The sequence below is a fragment of the Triticum dicoccoides genome, chromosome 5A (genome assembly GCF_002162155.2).
Source record: "Triticum dicoccoides isolate Atlit2015 ecotype Zavitan chromosome 5A, WEW_v2.0, whole genome shotgun sequence".
Lineage (NCBI taxonomy): Eukaryota > Viridiplantae > Streptophyta > Magnoliopsida > Poales > Poaceae > Triticum > Triticum dicoccoides.
This window is the reverse complement of record NC_041388.1, coordinates 58,887,652-58,910,105: the sequence shown is the minus strand read 5'-3', so window position 1 is coordinate 58,910,105 and position 22,454 is coordinate 58,887,652. Positions and strand designations below refer to the sequence as shown.

At 49.8% G+C, this 22,454-nt stretch overlaps 2 protein-coding genes across 2 annotated transcripts; one reads left to right on the top strand and one right to left on the bottom strand.

The window, feature by feature from the left end:
- Positions 1–3,001: 3,001 nt before the first annotated feature.
- Positions 3,002–3,668, top strand: LOC119296985 (calmodulin-like protein 5). The gene has a single exon (XM_037574961.1). It carries the CDS (start codon positions 3,002–3,004, stop codon positions 3,491–3,493), a length of 492 nt encoding a protein of 163 aa, XP_037430858.1. The 3' UTR covers positions 3,494–3,668.
- Positions 3,669–20,253: 16,585 nt separating this feature from the next.
- On the bottom strand, positions 20,254–21,088 carry LOC119299295 (neo-calmodulin-like). Its single transcript, XM_037576535.1, has one exon. The coding sequence runs from the start codon at positions 20,968–20,970 to the stop codon at positions 20,473–20,475; it is 498 nt and encodes a 165-aa protein (XP_037432432.1). The 5' UTR covers positions 20,971–21,088; the 3' UTR covers positions 20,254–20,472.
- Between the last annotated feature and the right edge of the window lie 1,366 nt (positions 21,089–22,454).

Sequence of the window (22,454 nt, the reverse complement as noted above, 5' to 3'; positions counted from 1 at the left end):
TGCATCATATAGGTTGCTCATCTAGTTCCATATCTAGACAACCTACTTTGATGCAAAGTTTAAATTGCTAAAGAAAAGCTAAAAATTGTTAGTTGCCTATTCACCCCCCCCCCTCTAGTCAACCATATCGATCCTTTCACCCGGCGTCCCACAGCCGGCCGAGCTCAAGACCGACCGGATTCGCCCCAAAACCGGCCGGCGGGTGCGCAAACCAGGTGGCCGTGGTCGCGTCCGAGCCCGGCGCCGAGGGGAAGGGGTTGGGCGAGTTCGCATCCGAACTGCACGGCTGCAATGGCAGCGGCGGCGGCAGCGACGGGAAGAGTGGGGAAGAGTGGAGGGGGTGCGGCCGGAGGGAGGGAGGGGGTGGATAAAAAAAGGCCCGTCTTGTGCCATCGACGGGCGAGCCAGGGGAGGACACGCGCAGACGACCCGCGTGTCCACGTGGTGTCCGTTTCACCCCAAAAGCGGCGCAAGTTTGGATCAGGAATGGATCGAAAGCGGATACAAAGCGGACAAAAGTCCGTTTGCTCCTGTGCGCTGGGCCGCCTTTTTTGTCCCTTTTACCCCAAAACGAACGGGGCCGGACAGGATAGGGTCGCGCGGTGGAGTTGGCCTCAGGTTGTGGAATTTGGCAGGTGCTGGGATACCCTTTGATCCGGGCTGAGCCTCCACCCACGCTAGCTGCTCTCTTCTTTCTCCTTATTTTCCCTTCTTCTTGCGCTGACTGTCCTGTTTCTCGGACACTCGGATCCCTTTGTACCTTGTTACTCTCTTCTGATCAATGAATTTAGCAAGCTTTGCCAACATTCAAAAAAAAAAGGAGCGTCTGATCTGATCTGATCGCCGGCCATTAATAAGTACCTGCGGCTTCCATGCATCAATGCATGATACTGCACTTATGTTGTTGAGTGTTGACACGGTCAAAATCAGGCGTTCATGTGCGTCCACGTCCACAGCATGAGTCTGACGCCGACAGGTCCAGCCCCAGCTATACGGCCGATCCGGAGCATCATCTGATCGGGCATGCGTACGTGTATGTACGTCGATGAACTACATGGAGATCCGACCTTGAACTCCAGCTGTGCGTCATACAGCTTGCACTGGACCGGACCGCCAATACGCGTCCTCCCAGATTAAAAATACCAGCTCCGTTAGAAAAAATCAGGATGAACAATACCATATCACATACGGTGCCCCGTGCAAGAATGGTTAAATGGGGTCACGAAAGCCAACACGTTACAGCATTATCGGTATTCCCAGTTCACCAGGGTTTAAATTCTAGTGCTCGCATTTATTTCTAGATTTATTTCAGGATTTGCAGCGATGCACATTCAGTGGGAAGATATGTTCTCGTTGACGACGAGGTGCCTACGGTGACTTCGTAAATTTCAAGATGATATGTCGGCTCAGTCTTTCGAAGATGCTCATAGGGATATGGTGTGCATGTGTGCGTTCATAGAAGTGAGTGTATGCGCGTGTATATAAGCACTTGTGTCTGCATTGTGTTACAAAAAAAAACATCATAGATGTATAGAGGCAACCTTACCTCTAAAGTAGCCTCACATGATTTGCCTCTCACCAAATGAAAAGCCATAATGTATATAAATTCTAACCAGCTGGCCCTAGCAGAAACTGAAAATGATATTATTAGCACCAAATTTTCCCAACAAGCCAATCTCTCTCTTGTACTTTTTATGGCTTCCTAAGGTTGACAGATGGGACCGGATGGATTGTTAAAATGTTGAAGGCAGCCTCTAAGCTTAGAGACGACACTGGCCAATTTTTTTATTAGAGGCAGCTCATGGAATGTATAGAGCTTGTCTCTAAGAGGAAAAAGAGGGCTTAGAGACAACAAAAAGCATACACTCTAGGTGCCCTTAAGACATCTCCAACACAAACCCTTAAACAGGCCCACCCAAAAACAATCTCCCGTTTCTCGCGCGCTTTCTATCCAACGGACGTGTTGCTTTCCGCGCCGCATCATGCCGGTCGAGAGCACACACCGACTGGCATTGATACTGCGCAATGTGACCGGACGGGAGGGCGGCATTGACCAACGCGACCTCTCGGGCATGGCCGCTACAATGCGGACGCCGACGCCCCGACACCTGAAAGGGGGAGATGTGCTCACTGCCGTCACCCCCTGCTGGTGGCGGACTGCTCCATGCGATCGCCAGGAAGGCGCATTCGTCACTACCTTGGCAGCGGCGACACCAGCTCCTCCGCCTGGAGCGCCATTACAACGAAGGAGTACGCCGACAAGGAGCGGCGTCGGCGGGACATGCACAACACCGCACATCCTTGCAGACCCGGAGCTGGCTACGGCCTGGGCCTTTGACCGATCGGAGACGAGTAAGTGCCGGCTCCGGCCGCCACGAGGAGGAGATATTCAAGTACGGCCAGGAGTGATTTCCTCGCGAGTCCAACACCCCCCCCCCCATCCCACCCACCCACGTCCGCGGTGACCATGGCCGCACTGTGCACGACGCAGGAGCAAGTGGAGAAGATCATCCACGAGCAAGCGGAGAAGATTAGGCCTTCTTGTTAAAAAATAATTTATTCTCGAGATTTGTATATATAATTCTTCTAAGATTGCCTTTTCATCAAAACAAAAAAAATAAAGGTAACAATTCAAAATTCAAACCGGGTCTTTTTGCCTTTGCCCTTTTGTTAGCACTTTTGTACTTTTCCCGTTTAGATTGTGCACTTTTGTAACGCGTACGGTGCCCGTGCGGTGCTGATGTGCGATGGCTACAATTTTCTTGACTTGGCTAGGATAGAGAATGCACGATTGGAATTAATGAGAGCGACGAGTCAACGGCCGCCATGTACTCCTCCCATATGACTCCATCTCCTATATAAATCTCCGCCTCCCTCACCTCTAAACCCATCCAAATCGATCTCACCTTCATTTCATTCCTCTAGCTACCCACATCGATCACTCCATCCTCATCTCTGTGCTGATGCTGCTGCTGCTGCTGCTGCAACAACACCAACAACAATGGCTGCCGGTGCAGCGGCGATCAGCTCGGAGCAGATGAGCGAGTTCCGGGAGGCCTTCGCCTTCTTCGACAAGGACGGCGACGGCTGCATCACGGCGGAGGAGCTGTCCACGGTCATCCTCTCCCTGGGCCAGACCCCGACGCCCGAGGAGCTGCGGGACATGGTGCGCGACGTGGACGCCGACGGCAACGGCACCATCGAGTTCGCCGAGTTCCTGGCGCTCATGTCCCGCAAGGCCGACGCCGACGCGGACGCCAGCGACCCCGAGGAGGAGCTCCGGGAGGCCTTCCGGGTGTTCGACAAGGACCACGACGGCCACATCTCCAAGGCCGAGCTGGGCCATGTCATGATCAGCCTTGGCGAGAAGCTCACCGACGAGGAGGTGGAGGAGATGATCCAGGAGGCCGACCTCGACGGCGACGGCCTCGTCAACTTCGACGAGTTCGTCAGGATGATGATGCTCTCCGACTCCGACCAGCAGCAGCACTGAGATACACTGTCCGTCCATTTCTCCAATGGACAACTGACGGCCGGCCTGGTCGCCGTGATTAATTCAGGTTCAGCAGCGACGAGTCAATCCAGCTATATGTCTCAGCCAGCTGCTCCATATCTCCAGTTGATGCCGGCCGGAATTCTGCCGGAGCTTTCATTTACTCATTAACTGAGCTGCATGCATAGATGTATGGATTGGTTACTGATATTCGTGACCTGAATAATGTGATTGATCGTCAAAAAGGTCTCGTCGATGTGTTCTATCCCTCCATTCCCTTAGTAGTACAATGTTATCATGAAAAATACATTTTACATCTATACAAGGCCACTAACAATAATCGAGATAAAAATTAATGATGTTTTCTCGTAGTATCAACTTGTTTAATACTTGCATGCATGTAGTCATAATTGTTGGAAATATGAGCAATTTACCAAATAATTTTATTAACAGAAATACTAAATAATGCATGACTAATATAGTAGAGATAAAACAAGTCATACGTTCTGATAGAGAGAAGGTAAATAGCTTCTGCATATATGAACCGTAGCCTATCATATCTAAAGCAGACAGTATAGCAAGTAGCATATATGAAGTAGAACCTATCATGTGTAGGACAAGAACTAGAACAAGAAACTGCAGCAGAACCTTTAACAGAAAAGACAAGAACACGTACGGGACAGCAGCAGCAGAAGCGCTGGACTTGGGGTCGGTGTCCTCGCCTGCCATGTCGTCGAGGAGGTCGTGGACGTCGGGGAAGAAGTCGTCGGCGACCGGATCGTCCGTGATGAAGGAATCAGTAGTCGCGCTGAGCGCTCCCCAAAAACCTTATCACCCTTCAGGCGCGCCATTTGAATTCAGTGTCCACTACAGAAAACGTTTCGACTCCCACGTGACCTTTCGTATACCCGTCGTGCGTGGCAAAAATTTAGATATCGGCTCGGCTCATTCCCGCAACCCGCGGCGCGTCGTGACGAGGCGAGGCGAGGTGTGGTGAGGCGGGCGGCGGAGAAGGAGCGCGCGTGGATATCCCTCTTGTTCTCATGCTCGTACAAGTGGGGAAAGAACCTCCCTTATAAGGAGGTCCAACTCCCACTAAACTAGCAATCCAGGACTAAACATTAATAGTATCCCTTGCCTTGCACAAATGGGCTAAGTGGGCCTCTAGGATTTATTAGGAATTTCTGAAATAGTTATTGGGCTGCCCAAAATAGACTAAATTCCAGCAATCCCCCACCAGATCCCAGAGGCACACAGAAATTTGTCTTTGGTTCCAAAACACTGTTTTATATACCGGTACCGCAGTGGAGACTGTTAAGTTGAACTTCCACCTAGAACTCTATGCTACACTAGTAAGCAACTTGAACAGTGGACTGGGCCTTGAACTGCAAGTTTTCTGCGAATCTAGCTTCACATAAAGCCTTGACCGATACGTGGCTACCGTGGATCTTCCCCGCGGGTGGAGCTTATGCGTCATACTCCGTGACCTTTCATGAATTTATTAGAGAGAACCCTACTCTCATAGATTGCGATGTTTGACAATCAGACTCATATAGGTGTGTTCTTCAAAAGATATTCTGCATGATAGCATCTCTGCTTAAATAAGCCACTTAGAACACATTAAGATATACATCAACCTGCCATGCAGATTAGAAGAATATTGCATCTTCATGAAGTGGTATTGTGAATAGTAAGGATACTCTCCTCTTAGTTGACCAACAGCTTGTCTTCCACATCTAATTCACGGGATCTCCGATCACAAAGAATAGGTTACCACTGTGAACAACTCATATTGTGGGTCTCATACCCATCTCCCTCGATGCATTATCTGTCACATTACGTGATAGACCCTTGATAAAAGGATCTGTCAGATTTTTAGACGTTTGGATATAATCCAACGCAATAACTCCGAAGTTTTTCATTTTCCTGACAGACTTTAACCTTCTCTAAACGTGTCTTGATGACTTCATGTTATCCTTTAAATTGCTCACTTTCATGATCACAGTTTGATTGTCGCAGTTCATAAGGACACCCGATACAAATTTCTCAACAACCGGCAAGTCATTCAAGAGCCGGCAAAGCCAATCTGCTTCAACCGTAGCTGTATCTAGTGCTGTGAGTTCTGCTTCCATTGTTGACCTCATTAAGATGGTCTGCTTGCAAGACTTCCAAGAAACAGCGCCACCTCCATGAGTGAATACATAACCGCTCATGGCCTTTATCTCATCAGTATCTGAGATCCAGTTTGAGTCACTATACCCTTCAAGTACCTTTGGATGCCCGGTGTAGTGAATTCCATAATTTGCAGTGCCTTTCAAATAACGCAAAACTCTTTCTAGAGCTTTTCAATGCACATCTTCTGGTTTTGAAACAAACCGACTCAGTTTGCTAACAGCAAAAGAGATGTCAGGTCTTGTAGCACTGGCTAAGTACATAAGCGAGCCAATAATCTGAGAATACTTCAATTGGTCTCTAGCAATTCGTTGATTCTTTTGAAGCAACACACTAGCATCATATGGTGTTGGAGAGGGCTTGCAGTCACTATAGCCAAAGCGACTTAAGATCTTTTTCACATAGTGAGATTGAAGCAATGTAATCCCTCAATCATCGTCTCTCAACAACTTGATGTTCAGAATGACATCAACCACTCCTAAATCCTTCATCTCAAAACAACGAGATAGGAAATCCTTGACCTCCTTAATAACATTCAGATTGGTTCCGAAAATCAGTATGTCATCAACATATAAGCACAGGATAACTCCCTCGCCCCCGCCATGGCGATAGTACACACATTTGTCAGCTTCGTTCACAACAAAGCCTGCAGCTGTTAAAGTTCTTTCAAACTTCTCATGCCACTGTTTGGATGCTTGCTTAACTCTGTACAAAGACTTCAGCAACTTGCACACTTTTCCTTCCTGGCCATCTAGTACAAACCCATCCGGTTGTTCCATATAAATTTCCTCGTCCAACTCTCCATTTAGGAAAGCAGTCTTAACATCCATTTGATGAACGAGAAGACCATGCGAGGCAGCTAGTGAAAGTAGAACTCGAATAGTGGTCAGTCGAGCCACAGGTGAGTAAGTATAAAAGAAGTCTTCACCTTCCTTTTGGGTATAACCCTTAGCCACGAGCTGAGCCTTGTACTTTTCAATAGTACCATCAGGCCTAAACTTCTTCTTGAATACCCATTTGCATCCTATAGGTTTGCACCCATAAGGACGATCAGTTATCTCCCAAGTTTCATTTGCCAAGATGGAATCCATCTCGCTACAAACCGCTTCCTTCCAGTAGTCAGCATCTTCAGATGCATAGGCCTCTGAAATAGAACTGGGAGTGTCATCTATGAGGTACACAAGAAAATCATCACCAAAGGACTTTGCAGTCCTCTGTCTCTTGCTCCTAATAGGAACTTCATTATTCTCCTCCACAGGACTTTCAAAGTGTTCCATCGAAATTGTAGGTTCGGTAATTGTAACTGGTTCCTGATTCGATGAACTAGGCATCTCCTGATTAGATGAGGTAGCCATATCCTTCATGGGAAAGATATCTTCAAAGAAAGTCACATCATTCGACTCCATGATCGTACCGACATGCATGTCAGGTACCTCAGATTTTACAACCAAGAATCTATAGCCAATGCTAGGTTTAGCGTTGTTTTCCGGGTGTGGTGGAAAATGGGCAAGGGCCGGGCCGTCACCCCCCAAGTGGCGCGCCGTATCTTGATCCGGATACGGTGGCAAGTGAGCGAGGATCGGGTCGTCGCATCCTTAGTGGCGCGCTACATCGACGCCCGGATGTAGTGGAAAATGAGCAAGGGTCTTCGCATTTGACTCGACGAGTGCGAAGGGTAAGGAAGCTAGCCGAGCCTAGGAGGATTCGCTTAGGTAGCTGGAACGTAGGGTCTCTGACAGGGAAGCTTCGGGAGCTAGTTGATGCAGCAGTGAGGAGAGGTGTTGATATCCTTTGCGTCCAAGAAACCAAATGGAGAGGACAGAAGGCGAAGGAGGTGGAGGATACCGGCTTCAAGCTGTGGTACACGGGGACGGTTGCAAATAAAAATGGCGTAGGCATCTTGATCAACAAGAGCCTCAAGTATGGAGTGGTAGACGTCAGGAGACGTGGGGACCGGATTATCCTGGTCAAGCTGGTAGCTGAGGACTTGGTTCTCAATGTTATCAGCGCATATGCCCCGCAAGTAGGCCACAATAAGAACACCAAGAGGGAGTTCTGGGAAGGCTTGGAAGACATGGTTAGGAGTGTACCGATTGGTGAGAAGCTCTTCATAGGAGGAGACCTCAATGGCCACGTGGGTACATCTAACACAGGTTTTGAAGGGGCGCATGGGGGCTTTGGCTATGGCATCAGGAATCAAGAAGGAGAAGATGTCTTAAGCTTTGCTCTAGCCTACAACATGATTGTAGCTAACACCCTCTTTAGAAAGAGAGAATCACATCTGGTGACTTTTAGTAGTGGCCAACACTCTAGCCAGATTAATTTCATCCTCTCGAGAAGAGAAGATAGGCGTGCGTGCCTAGACTGTAAGGTGATACCTGGGGAGAGTGTTGTACCCCAGCATAAGCTGGTGGTTGCTGACTTCCGCTTTTGTATTCGTGTCCAGCGGGATAAGCGTGCCAAGGTCGCTAGAACGAAGTGGTGGAAGCTCAAGGGGGAGGTAGCTCAGGTGTTCAAGGAGAGGGTATTTAAGGAGGGCCCTTGGGAGGAAGGAGGGGATGCGGACAATGTGTGGATGAAGATGGCGACTTGCATTCGTAAGGTGGCCTCGGAGGAGTTTGGAGTGTCCAGGGGAAGGAGAAGCGAAGATAAGGATACCTGGTGGTGGAATGATGATGTCCAGAAGGCGCTTAAAGAGAAGAAAGATTGCTTCAGACGCCTATACCTGGATAGGAGTGCAGACACCATAGAGAAGTACAAGATGGCGAAGAAGGCCGCAAAGCGAGCTGTTGGTGAAGCAAGGGGTCGGGCATATGAGGACCTCTACCAACGGTTAGGCACGAAGGAAGGTGAAAGGGACATCTATACGATGGCTAAGATCCGGGAGAGGAAGACGAGGGATATTGGCCAAGTCAAATGCATCAAGGACGGAGCAGGCCAACCCTTAGTGAGGGACGAAGAGATTAAGCATAGATGGCGGGAGTACTTCGACAAGCTGTTCAATGGGGAGAATGAGAGTTCTACCATTGAACTGAATGACTCCTTTGATGAGACCAGCATGCGTTTGGTGCGGCGCATCCAGGAGTCTGAGGTGAAGGAGGCTTTAAAAAGGATGAAAGGAGGCAAGGCGACGGGCCCTGATTGTATCCCCATTGAGGTGTGGAAAGGTCTCGGGGACATAGCGATATTATGGCTAACCAAGCTTTTCAACCTCATTTTTCGGGCAAACAAGATGCCAGAAGAATGGAGACGGAGTATATTAGTACCAATCTTCAAGAACAAGGGAGATGTTCAAAGTTGTACTAATTACCGTGGAATTAAGCTGATAAGCCATACAATGAAGCTATAGGAGAGAGTCATTGAGCACCGCTTAAGAAGAATGACAAGCGTGACCAAAAATCAGTTTGGTTTCATGCCTGGGAGGTCGACCATGGAAGCCATTTTCTTGGTACGACAACTTATGGAGAGATATAGGGAGCATAAGAAGGACTTGCATATGGTGTTCATTGACTTGGAGAAGGCCTATGATAAGATACCGCGGAATGTCATGTGGTGGGCCTTGGAGAAACACAAAGTCCCAGCAAAGTACATTACCCTCATCAAGGACATGTACAATAATGTTGTGACAAGTGTTCGAACAAGTGATGTCGACACCGATGACTTCCCGATTAAGATAGGACTGCATCAGGGGTCAGCTTTGAGCCCTTATCTTTTTGCATTGGTGATGGATGAGGTCACAAGGGGTATACAAGGAGATATCCCATGGTGTATGCTCTTTGCGGATGATGTGGTGCTAGTTGACGATAGTCGGACGGGGGTAAATAGAAAGTTAGAGTTATGGAGACAAACCTTGGAATCGAAAGGGTTTAGGCTTAGTAGAACTAAAACCGAGTACATGATGTGCGGTTTCAGTACTACTAGCTGTGAGGAGGAGGAGGTTAGCCTTGATGGCCAGGTGGTACCTCGGAAGGACACCTTTCGGTATTTGGGGTCAATGTTGCAGGAGGATGGGGGTATTGATGAAGATGTGAACCATCGAATCAAAGCCGGATGGATGAAGTGGCGCCAAGCTTCTGGCATTCTCTGTGACAAGAGAGTGCCACAAAAGCTAAAAGGCAAGTTCTACAGGACGGCGGTTCGACCCGCAATGTTGTATGGCGCGGAGTGTTGGCCGACTAAAAGGCGACATGTTCAATAGTTAGGTGTGGCGGAGATGCGTATGTTGAGATGGATGTGTGGCCACACGAGGAAGGATGAGTCCGGAATGATGATATACGAGATAGAGTTGGGGTAGCACCAATTGAGGAGAAGCTTGTCCAACATCGTTTGAGATGGTTTGGGCATATTCAGCGCAGGCCTCCAGAAGCTCCAGTGCATAACGGACGGCTAAAGCATGCGGAGAATGTCAAGAGAGGGCGGGGTCGACCGATTTTGACATGGGAGGAGTCCGTTAAGAGAGACCTGAAGGATTGGAGTATCGACAAAGAGCTAGCTATGGACAGGGGTGCGTGGAAGCTTGCTATCCATGTGCCAGAGCCATGAGTTGGTTGCGAGATCTTATGGGTTTCACCTCTAGCCTACCCCAACTTGCTTGGGACTAAAGGCTTTGTTGTTGTTGTTTGTTGTTGTTTTGAATCTATAGCCAATGCTATGAAAAGCATATCCCAGGAAAACACAATCCACAGTCTTTGGTCCAAGCTTCCGCTTCTTTGAAATTGGAGCAATGACTTTCGCCAAACAACCCCATGTTCGCAGATAAGAGAGTTTTAACCTTTTCTTCTCCCATTCCTCGAATGGAGTTATCTCTTTGTTCTTTGTGGGGACTCGGTTCAGGACATGACATGCTGTCAATATCGCCTCCCCCCACCATGCCTTGGAGAGACCCGATGTATCTAACATGGCGTTAACCAAATCAGTTAGAGTACGGTTCTTTCTTTCGGCCATCCCATTTGACTGAGGTGAGTAGGGAGGAGTCCTCTCATGGATTATACCATGTTCCGCACAAAAAGCATCAAACTCATTGAAAAAATACTCTCCACCACGGTCGGACCTAAGCCTCTTGATTTTTCGATCAAGTTGGTTTTCCACTTTAGCTTTATAGATCTTAAAAAAGTTCAAAGCCTCATCCTTAGATTTCAGAAGATACACAGGCAGTATCTAGTGGAGTCATCAATTAACGTCATGAAATATTTCTTTCCACCTTTTGTCAACACACCATTCATTTCACATAGATCTGAATGTATGAGCTCTAGTGGTGCAAGATTTCTTATTTCCGCAGTCGTGTGAGACTTACGAGGTTGCTTAGCTTGCACACACACTTGACACTTAGATCCCTTGACGGTGGTGAAACTAGGGATTAAGTTCAACTTCGCTAGTCGCGACATGCAACCAAAGTTAACATGACAAAGACGTGAATGCCACACATTGGATTCACTATTGTTGCAAATATGATTAACAACTTTATTGCAAACGTCTGATAAGGATAAACGAAACAAGCCTCCTGACTCATAGCCTTTACCAACAAAGGTTTCATACTTGGATATTACAAATTTATTCGACTCAAAGACAGGCTTGTAGCCATCTCTACACAGAAGAGATCCGCTAACAAGATTTTTATTGACAGAGGGGACATAATGCACGTTCTTCAGCCGCACGATCTTCCCCGAAGTAAACTTCAGATCGACCGTGCCAACACCACGAACAGAAGCACTTGAACCGTTGCCCGTCAGCACGGTTGAAGTCCCTGCGGCCTGATAAGACGAAAACATGGAAATATCACCGCATACATGCACAGTAGCACCCGTGTCAATCAACCAGTCAGGAGAATGACATACTGAAAGAATAGTGGGAAATATACCATACCCAGCATCCTTCATGTCAGTGTCTCCAATGACAACATTAGCGATCTTGCCGCCTTTCCCAGGATGACGCTTGTCATAGCGATTAGGGCAACTAGGAGCCCAATGATCAGGATCCCCACACACATGACAAGCACCTTTCTTCTTGCCATTCTTCTTCTTGAAGTTTGTGTGTTGCACAGCCTTGTTCTTCCCATCAAACTTTGCTTTTCCATCAAACTTGCCCTTGTTCTTGAACTTGTGGGGCTGGAAGTTCTGCTTCTGTACCACATTGGCACTAGATCCTCCCTCAATACCTCGAGCACGTGTGTCCTTTGCTCTCGCCTTTTCTTCCACATCAAGAGTGCCAATGAGATTCGGGACGGAAAACTCCTGCCTCTTATGCTTCAGCAAGGTAGCAAAGTTCCTCCATGAAGGAGGAAGCTTAGTGATGATACCTCCGGCAACAAACTTGTCCGGTAGCATACAACTGAAGTGCTCAAGTTCTCTAGCAAATGACTGTATCTCATGAGCTTGCTCAACCACGGAGCGCTCTTCAGTCATCCTGTAATCATAGAATTGCTCCATAATGTACAGCTCGGTGCCAACATCCGAGACCCCAAACTTGGCCTCGAATGCATCCCACATATCTTTTCCATTATCAATTGACGCATAAGCATCAACTATGTTCTCACCAAGAACACTCAAGAGAGCAGTCTTAAACAGAGTATCCATTTTCTGAAAAGCTTGTGCCTGTTGAGCATCAAGCTCTCCTTCAGGTTTGCCGAGAGTGGCGTCATAGCAACTCATGGTTTCAAACCATAAGACTGCTCTCACGCGCCACCTCTTATAGTGGATACCCTCAAACATAGGAGGTCTCATGGAAGCAGCAAAACCACTTGGGGTAAATTGCCTATAATAAGGTTTTTGGATTGTTGGAAATATGAGCAATTTACCAAATAATTTTATTAACAGAAATACTAGATAACGCATGACTAATATAGTAGAGATAAAACAAGTCATGCGTTCTGACAGAGAGAAGGTAAATAGCTTCTGCATATATGAACCGTAGCCTATCATATCTAAAGCAGACAGTATAGCAAGTAGCATATATGAAGTAGAACCTATCATGTGTAGGACAAGGACTAGAACAAGGAACTGTAGTAGAACCTTTAACAGGAAAGACAAGAACACGTACGGGACAGCAGCAGCAGAAGCGCTGGACTTGGGGTCGGTGTCCTCGCCTGCCATGTCGTCGAGGAGGTCGTGGATGTCGGGGAAGAAGTCGTCGTCGGGGAAGTAGTCGTCGGTGACCGGATCGTCCGTGATGAAGCAGCCGGTAGTCGCGCTGAGCGCTCCCCAAAAACCTTATCACCCTTCTCCCGTACAGGACTCAAAAGGTGCGGTTTCGGAGGCCTACTGTCCCGACCTGCGGTGCACGCCGCAAGACGGGATGGGGAAGAACGTAGCAGCAACGCAGTGGTCGGAACTTTGTGGCGAGAGAAAGAGGAGCTTCTGTTGTGTCTCTCTGGAGAGAAGCGACCTCTCTTATATAGGCACAGGAGAAGGACGCGAAGAGGCTGCGGCAGGAGGTGAAGCAACGAAGGGAGATGAAGTGAACAGGCAGCGGCCGAAGAGGCGCGCCGTTCGAATTCAGTGTCCACTACAGAAAACGTTTCAACTCCCACGTGACCTTTCGTATACCCGTCGTGCGTGGCAAAAATTTAGATATCGGCTCGGCTCATTCCGCGGCGCGGCGCGGCGCGGCGCGTCGTGACGAGGCGAGGCGAGGCGTGGCGTGGCGAGGCGGGCGGCGGAGGAGGAGCGCGCGTGGATATCCCTCTTGTTCTCATGCTCGTACAAGTGGGGAAAGAACCTCCCTTATAAGGAGGTCCAACTCCCACTAAACTAGCAATGTGGGACTAAACTTTAGTAGTATCCCTTGCCTTGCACAAATGGGCTAAGTGGGCCTCTAGGATTTATTAGGAATTTCTGAAATAGTTATTGGGCTGCCCAAAATAGACTAAATTCCAGCAATAATGACACTGTGCTACTTCCTTCTTATTTCTTCCTTGCATGCATGCGAGCGTATTAATGATCCTGGTTAACAAAAAGAAAAGTTAGCTTGCAAAACAGTCATTAAATTTTATCTCAGTATCTATAATTTGAGTTTGTGGTCTTGTATAAGGGAATGGAGTTTGACATACCACTATCGCATCAGTCTTCGGGTCGATATTCGAACGTTGAATTTCATCCAACACACATTGGACAGCATTTCATTCAAATTATGGTTGGGCAGCTGTTGGAGGGCGTTTTTTTGCCACTCGTGCCCGATAAACTTCTTGTGCCCAAAAATGGAGCAGAGATGAACGAAACACAAGTGGATTTGACCGCTCAACCGCTTCTCTTCGCCACGGATGGTCCATCATATATGTGAATTGTTTCAAGTGGTCATGTTGTTTGAAAAATGTTGATCGATAAACCCAAGTGGTTGCAACGAAGATGACGAGGTGAATATCTTTCTCTTTTCTCAATGATACTTGCTCTCATTGTAGTATAGATTGTTTACTCTCAATTGTAGCATAGATTGTTTGCTCTTAATTGTGACTAACTTTCTTCTCAATGATTTCTTGTAGCTCAACCTCGCTCAAGGGATGTGCTGGAGTAGAGGGAAGAAAGGAGAGAAGAAAAAGAAAGGGAAGATCTTCACTTTGCATCATTGTTGGGCCGAGCTTGAGCATGATAAGAAATGGAAGACACGTGAGACTTTTGAAATTCCAAACAAGAAGAAGAGCTCGGTTGGGCAAGATGATCATGCATCAAGTGGGGGCGAAGAGAATAGGAGTGGCACTCCCAACTCAGTGGCGGCTGAGTCCAAAAGGCCTGATGGAAGGAAAAAAGAGAAGGGCACAAAGGCTGGCAACAATGATATCAAAGAACCACTCAAAGCATTCATCAATTCAAGGAAGATGTATGCCGAAGAGAAGAAACTTTTGAAGATAAAAGGGTTGGGGGAGAGGACAGTGGCCGAGGAGAAGAAGGCCGAGGCCTAGCACTTGAGGGTGCAACTAGAGGAGATGAATGCGGCGGTGGACGTGGAGAGGTTGGTCGAGGAAAAATAAGCAAACATCATGTTCATGGACACAAGTGGTCTCGACGCGAAGCAAAAGGAATTTTTTGAGATGTGCAAAGATCAAATGTTGGCAAAAAGGTCCATGAGTTTGATGAGCTTGATGTGTAGTGGCATGAGTGGCGGCATGAGCGGCATGGGAGGTGGCATGGGTGGCGGCATAACGGCATGGGTGGGGCATAGGTGGCATAAGAGGCATGGGTGGTTTGATGAGCATGATGGGCCGTGGTTTTGGAGGTACGATGAATGTCATGGGAGGTGGCATGGGAGGTATAGGTGGCAACATGAATGGCTCAAAGCACGACAATGATGAACATGAAGCCAATGATGAGGAAAAAGAAACCATAAGTGGCAAGGAGGGTTGAGAGACTATGTATCTTTTCTTTATGTTAGCCATGCACTTTTGCTTATTTTTGGTTACACACTATGTTTGCAATTTGCATTTGAACTTTATATGTGGATTTGAAGTTGAATTTCATATTTTGTTGCTTTGTTATGCATGTAGGGATTTTACATAATTATGATGCAAAACATTGTATGATAAATTCATATGTTTGTGGCTTAAATGCATATCATGGTGCGGCTGTCCTATTTTAGGGCAGCTATTGGAGCAGTTTTGTGCCCTATAGGGCAGCTGTTGAAGACAGCGGTTGCTTGGTCAGTAAACGAACGGACAAATAATCTCTCATACGCCTCAAATGATCTATCAAACGCCTACTGGCGTGCCCGGTCGGTGAACGAACAGAAGAGAGAAGGAAAAATGTCATCCAACCGGACCCCTAATACTATCCCTATACGTCAGGGCTGTCCGCGAACCCTTATATCCATCTCAAATATGGGGAGGATATGAGGGCTCACGGACGCGCCCGGTCAATCCGCCACGTTGGATGCGGCCTCACCCCGGACCACATTTTTTCTTTCTTTATTCATTCCTTTCTTTCTCTCTCTTAATCTCCATCAATCACATACACGTGACTGGACATATGAGGAAGAAAATAAGGAGTGTGACTATGCGGACGAACAAATAAGAGCTCAAAATAAACGCGCCCAGTCTGCGGGCGTTTAAGAGGTTGAATTAGAGATACATGGCTCTGACTGAAGATGCTCTCGCTGGCACGAAACCATCTGGCGATCGGTGACTCATTTCTTTGGTTGACATTTGTGCCTCAGTCTATTCAATCATGTTATTTCTTAAAGTCAAAGTTACGAGGATCTGAACTTGAGCTGTGAGGTTGTGAATGTGACTAGCTGCTGGATACATTCCTCTTAGCTGGACTGTCACTCTGTCAGGCCAGCCGCCCAAACGTGGCGGTGGTCGGCGGCATGCAGCCTGTCACGCGCTGCGGCTGCAAAAGAACTACGCACGCCCAGCGCCCAGCCGTCCTTGTTATGTCCAGCGAGCCATCTGTGAGCTGTGCCATCGGAGATCGGTGACCAAGTCCTGCACTGCACGCGTGCGGTGTCACGTTGACATCTGAGCTGCTAAGCTAGTAATATACCTTTTTTTTTGCGGGGTCTAAGCTAGTATACTTTACAAAGGAAGATTATGGCAAAAAGAAAAGTAGCCCGTGAAAACATTTCACTCAGGAGCATCAATCATTTGAATGTCCTAATTTGGTCATGTGACTGCTTTAAAAAAAACAATTGCTCACTTTGATGTCCCAGGCAATGAAAAAGGCACTCTTATATATATATATAGAAAGGCACTAATCTGTGCCGGCGCACCGTCCCAACCGTTCGGCCGGTCGCGTCAGCGCCGTTGGATTTGAGCCGCGTGGGCCATTGGATCTGGCGGAAAAAAGGATTTGCCCCGCAGCTTCTTCCTCTCGCTGAAATCACATCTCCCACTCGGTGCGCGCATCCTCTCCCCTCTGGTGGCTGACCTCGTCGCCGGTCCCCACCCCTGCCGGCCGTCCTCGTCGCCGGTCCCCATCCACGCCGGCCGTCCTCGTCGCCTATCCCCACCTTCGCCGTCCGTCCTCGTCGCCGCCTTGATCCATGAAACAGCTGCACCTGCGGTTGTAGCTCTCGACAACGACGGGTGAAGCTCAGGTTGCAGCTCCGCCGCCGCCCCTCGCCGCAGCCCTGTCGCCATGGCCACACCCAACCATTCCTTTCTCCTTCATCATCCATGTGCAGATATATTTTGCTTCAACCATGGTTCATTTTTGCTACGACCGGTGACATGAATCGCTACAACCATTCTTGTTGACAGTCACGGCGGCGACCACGATTTGCTTCAACCTTCGTCGGGTTTTGCCGGGAGTAGCAAGACGTGGCACCGGTTGTTAGCTTTTCCCGCTGTCAATTGCAGCAAAAAATCGCCTGCAGCTCTTACCGATGAGGGTCGCAGCTCCGACGAAGGAGTGCCGCCATTGCATCAACGGTGAGGTGCCAGTTCTAGCTATTTGTCGCCGGGTTGAAGCTTTTCAAAAGTAGGGTTGAAGCTTTTCATGTCAACCATTGCAACTTTTTCATTGTGTACTTGCGGGTTGAAGCTTCCTATAAAGCCAGTTGAAGCTTTTTATAAAACCGGTTGAAGCTTTCCAAAATGATGGCTGTAGATTTTTTTTATTTCATAGTGGTGGGTTGAAACTTCTCTACTCCACCGTTTGAAGCTTTTTCAAATATGGGTTGAAGCTTTCACATGAACTATTGAAGCTTTTTTTAGTTGTACGGGGGTCCGTCGAAGCTTTTTCAAACTATAGTTGAAGCTTTCATATGAACGATTGTAGCTTTTTTCAGTGCATGGTGTCTTGTTGAAGCTTTATATACCGCTGGTTGAATCTTTCGAATCGAACGGTTGTAGCTTTTTTGGTCGTCAGTTGCAACATCGGTGGAGGAGCAAAATGCTTTCAATTTCGTTTGGAAGAAGATGGTTGCAGCAGTGGGGAGAGGAGGTCGCGCCGCCGTGCTGGTAGCTTCTCCGGTGGACGGTTCTAGCAACTCTCGGATGGCTTATCCATGGCGGCTTTCAACTCCGGCTCACCGGGGCGGAAGGAACCTGCAGCGGCGGGCAATGGAAAAAAGTGGGCATGGCGCTGACGTTGAAGGTATGGACCTGCACGGGATTGGGGCTAGCTAGCGGTGAGATTTGAAGGAGGAAGAGGAGGGGCATGGCCACCCCCATGCGTGGACGCGGCTAAGAGAAAATTTAGGAGGGAGAAGGGGATCGGGAGGATGAAGGTAGCGAGGAAGAAGATAAGGCAGGGGCTGGTGGGTCACGCGAGGCGTACGATGGCCTCGATCGCGTGGCTCGCGCCGGACTAGCTGGAAGTTTTGGCCGGTGCGCCGCGTAGAAACGTTTCCCTATATAGAAACATATAGTTGCACAACAAGGAAAGGAAAGGAAGAAGGCGGAGAGGCTGAATTCCTTGGCAAGAAAAAAGATCGTGTCGCCTGCGTCCCTCTCGCGAACGACGTTGATAGCCGCCCCACCCATGGGCATCTCCCTTCCTTCCCCTCTCCTTGCCGCCACCAGAGGGCGCTGCCTGGGGCAAAATTTCGTTTTTTGACCCTTTTCTAAAAGTTAATCGAGATCTGACCTTAGTTTGTAAAAATTTCAGGATCTGACCCTTTTGCTACTATCAAGGTTCATAGCGGTAGGATGTAACAGCCTACCGCCAGGGACCTTGGCGGTAGGAAACACCCCTACCGCCAAACAAGCTGGCGGTAGCCTAATACAACCCTACCGCCAAAGTGCCCAGCGATAGGTGCGAGCATGCACTGTGTTCCATACTTAGGAAAAATTTCTGGTAGGGTGTGCAACCCTGCCGCCAGGGACCTTGGCGGTAGGCTATTAAACCCTACCGTCATGGACCATGGCGGCAAGAAAGGGTCAGATCCCAAAATTTCTGCAAGGCAGAGTCACGTCTCGATCAAGTTTCTAAAAATGGTTTAAACATGAAATTTAGCAGCCGTCGGGCGAAGCCCGGTCAGCGTTGGCGGCGGCGGGGTTCCTACTCCCTCCCTGGTGCGCAGCAGCAGTGCGACATGCGGTGGCGTGTCAGGGGTGCAACGCTGGCGCAGGGCGTAGCGGCTGGGATGCACACATCATGGCAATCAACATGCGGCCCAGATGTGCCATGGGACGAGGCGCTTCCGGCACGGACGCTCCACACCACCCCTTCCACCCTCATCTCAAAGCAGCCACCACCGACGCACCTCCAGCCGCGGCCATGGCGGGCCGAGCCAGCCAGATCAAGTTGCGCGCCCACAAAGCGGCCCGAGCGCCACCATCCTCGGAGCCAGCGGGCTCCTCCGGTGGTGGCTAGGTCAGAAGGAGAGGGAGGGGGAGGTAGGCGGTGGCACTGAGAGTTTCCGCGTGTCGCCGAGGAGGGCAACTCGGGGGGCGAGAAAGTTGATGATATTCAATAATATTCCGGCGGATGCGAGCACGCAGGGAGTGTAGAATCAGTCACAGTTGATTTACTTGTCATAACTTCTTATCAAACTATAAGGTAAATAATGGTCAAGATCTTATAAACATTTATTTACACAATTACATAATGGTCAAGAGCTGCAGTTTATGCATTCAGTCACACCAGAGCATTTGGGCCTCACGCGCCCGGCCTGGGGCCTCGAGGCGCAGTCCATGGACGAGATCCTCGGGCGAAGGGCAACACCTATAGACCAGTCGAGCTCTCGGAGGAAGGCGCCGCACTCCCTGCACTGGTCACCCATGACGGCGTGGACCGTGCTGTCCGCCACGAGCACCAATAGACGCGCGTGCATCTCCACGCGCACGTGACCGCCGTGGCCACGAGTCGTGCTGGATGTGGCGCGCGGAGGGTGCCGTCCACGGTCCATGCCCGGGGACGACGGTGGCCGTCCATGGCGAGCTTGGCGAGTTGAGCGAGTTCGGACAGTGGCGTCCTTCTCTGTGCATGCAGCAGTAGCAGCAGCAACAGCCGGGCGCGCAACTGCTAGAGCACTCACGCACACAAACACAACACATGCACAGAGCACGCACTCACGCCCAGGTGCTAGAGCACGCACCCACACAGCGCACGCAGGCACTCACACACGCGCGCACGCCAAGGCACACGTCATGCACGCCCAGGTGCTAGATCACGCACGCACACAACACACACACTCACACAGAGCACTCACGCACACACAAGCAAGCCCACGCACACATCATCCGCTGGCCGTCCGCCTCGAGGCGTCGTCGTCCGTCCGGCTTCTGCTCCTCTCCCCAAGCAGGTGCTCCACGAGCAGACCGGTGGCTGTATGTCGAGCCCAGCCGCCGCGCGCTACCTCGCCGTCGCCTCATCCGCGCCCGCCCCAGCACCGTGCTTGGAGAGGCCCAGGTTTTCCGGGCTGGGTGAGCAACAAGGCCGGCGGGGGCAGAGCCACGGCCACCTCCGCCGGAGCTCCATCTCCGCCTCAGGTCTTCCCGCGTGCTCGGTGAGAGATGTACCCCGTTGGGATGGACTGAGTAGGGCAGGGGCAGTTTGGACATTTTACAATGGGCCCATCCTGCCAGAGGCAAATCATCAAGTTTCTGTCAAAGATGTGGCAAAAGATCAATGCCAATGTAAACAAGGGCACGGCAAAGGTGGGGAGTTGGATAATCACTGGAGAAAATTATTTAACTCTCTGCACCACTGGCGCCGACGGAACAGAATCACCACGTTCAGTTAGTTTCTTTTATTATTTATATAATCTCTAGCTTTTTCCAATAACAGTTGTAACCAATCAATCAAGAATTCAAGATCCATTCATCCAGACATGCATGGCTAGCTTAGCTAACTTCCTCCCCGACAAGATGTGTCCGTCCACCGAAGAAATGGACGACGGACGGACGGACGGACTATATATCTATCTCGGACAGACTCTCAATGCTGCTGCTGGTCGGCGTCGGAGAGCATCATCATCCTGACGAACTCGTCGAAGTTGACGAGGCCGTCGCCGTCGAGGTCGGCCTCCTGGATCATCCCGTCCACCTCCTCGTCGGTGAGCTTCTCGCCGAGGCTGATCATGACGTGGCGCAGCTCGGCCTTGGAGATGTGGCCGTCGTGGTCCTTGTCGAACACCCTGAAGGCCTCCCGGAGCTCCTCCTCGGGGTCGGCGGCGTCCGCGTCGGCGTCGGCCTTGCGAGACATGAGCGCCAGGAACTCGGCGAACTCGATGGTGCCGTTGCCGTCGGCGTCCACGTCGCGCACCATGTCCCGCAGCTCCTCGGGCGTCGGGGACTGGCCCAGGGAGCGGATGACCGTGGACAGCTCCTCCGCCGTGATGCAGCCGTCGCCGTCCTTGTCGAAGAAGGCGAAGGCCTCCCGGAACTCGCTCATCTGCTCCGAGCTGATCGCTGCTGCGGCACCGGCGCCGGCCATCCTGCTACCTCTTCTTCGATGCTTGCACGGAGATGGCTATGGATTGGTCGATGTGGGTGGGTGGGTAGGAGAAGGAATGAAGCTGAAGGTGCGATTAACTTGGATGTGTTCAGAGGATTGTGAGGTGGTGGTTTATATAGGAGGCGGATGGGAAGCAGAGGCAGGAACGGTCATGTCGGAGATCTGAACGCCGGAGGGAGAAGCTGTGTGGCTGCCGTTGACTCGTCTGTCACACACGCGCACGCATTAATTCCAGTAATCCCGTCTTCAATCCTAGGCCAAGCCAAGTCAAAGGAGATGGGTCGATGCAGATCAGCGCCCCACCGCACGCACGCACGCGTTCCCAAAGTGCAAAATCTAAACAGTTTAGAAAAGGAGGAAGATGGATTCTTCTGAAATCGCAAAGGCAAAATGCTTGCAATTTGAATCGAATACTCCTCCTTTGCGGACTACATCTGCATGCTCTTTTTTTCATTTGAAGATTTTCTATAGTCTAGTTGAAGTCGTGATCTATGCTGGAGTAGTAAACTGGTGGCGGCACGGGGCGCACCGCCCGTGACGTGGTTTTGTTAATCTCGGGGACGCGTCCGTCCAGCGCCATGGGCGGCCCGGGCGTAGCTGTGAACAGCTGGACAGGTCGGGGCTGCGGGCGACACACGGCTCGGTCGGTGCGGTGTCCGCTTCCGCCCACGCAAACACGGATTCGCATCCTCTGCACTGTCCTGCTGCACTTCCTGGCCCAAACCAGTGTTCCTACTAACAATAATAGGTTCATATAATTTGGCAAGTGTACGTACGCACACCATAATTCCCAGAGATTTCAGAATGTCTGGTCTGGTTACACGACCAGCTCCAAGTTCACATGCATATTGTATCGGCACGGTGGCACAGAGCACAGTATTATTCTGAGGCCTGTCTGGGGAACACGGGAATAGAATTGTAGAATTGTAGTGCTGCGTGTTTCTCTGGACGGCGACACTTTTGCTACGCGACACCTAACATGTTTGAACCGGCAGTGACAAGACTGGGATGCGAAGATTAGTACGTACTCCAGCGCCTACGCGGTGTCGATGAACCGCAAACCACCAGCGCTGGCACCAGTGGTCAAACCATTGCTTCCACTTTTACTACTCCATGAGCGAATATCCCTGACGCCTTTGATCTTCAGTTTAGCTTTTTACCGGAAAAATGTTGTGAGCGAACGTTCGGCGAGAGGGCTTGCAGCGCGACCATGTTGCATGCCGTTCGATCGGCGTCGGCGGCCTCATGCGTACGGTCACGATGCAAGCGAGAGAGAAGAGTGAATGTGGACTGAAGCAGCGAGCCAGCGTCGCGCACAACGCCGTCGCACTATGCACATGTCATTGTTGTCACCGGCTTTTGCATCGCTTTTATGAATAAAGCAATCGACAATATCCATACAACGATAGCAAAATCTACTGAAGCATCAGCACAGATACGCCAAAAAAAGAATAGGAGAAAGA

Coding starts and splice junctions, on each gene's coding strand:
- LOC119299295 (XM_037576535.1), bottom strand. CDS start 20,970: ATGGCCGGCGCCGGTGCCGCAGCAGCGATCAGCTCGGAGCAGATGAGC.
- LOC119296985 (XM_037574961.1), top strand. CDS start 3,002: ATGGCTGCCGGTGCAGCGGCGATCAGCTCGGAGCAGATGAGCGAGTTC.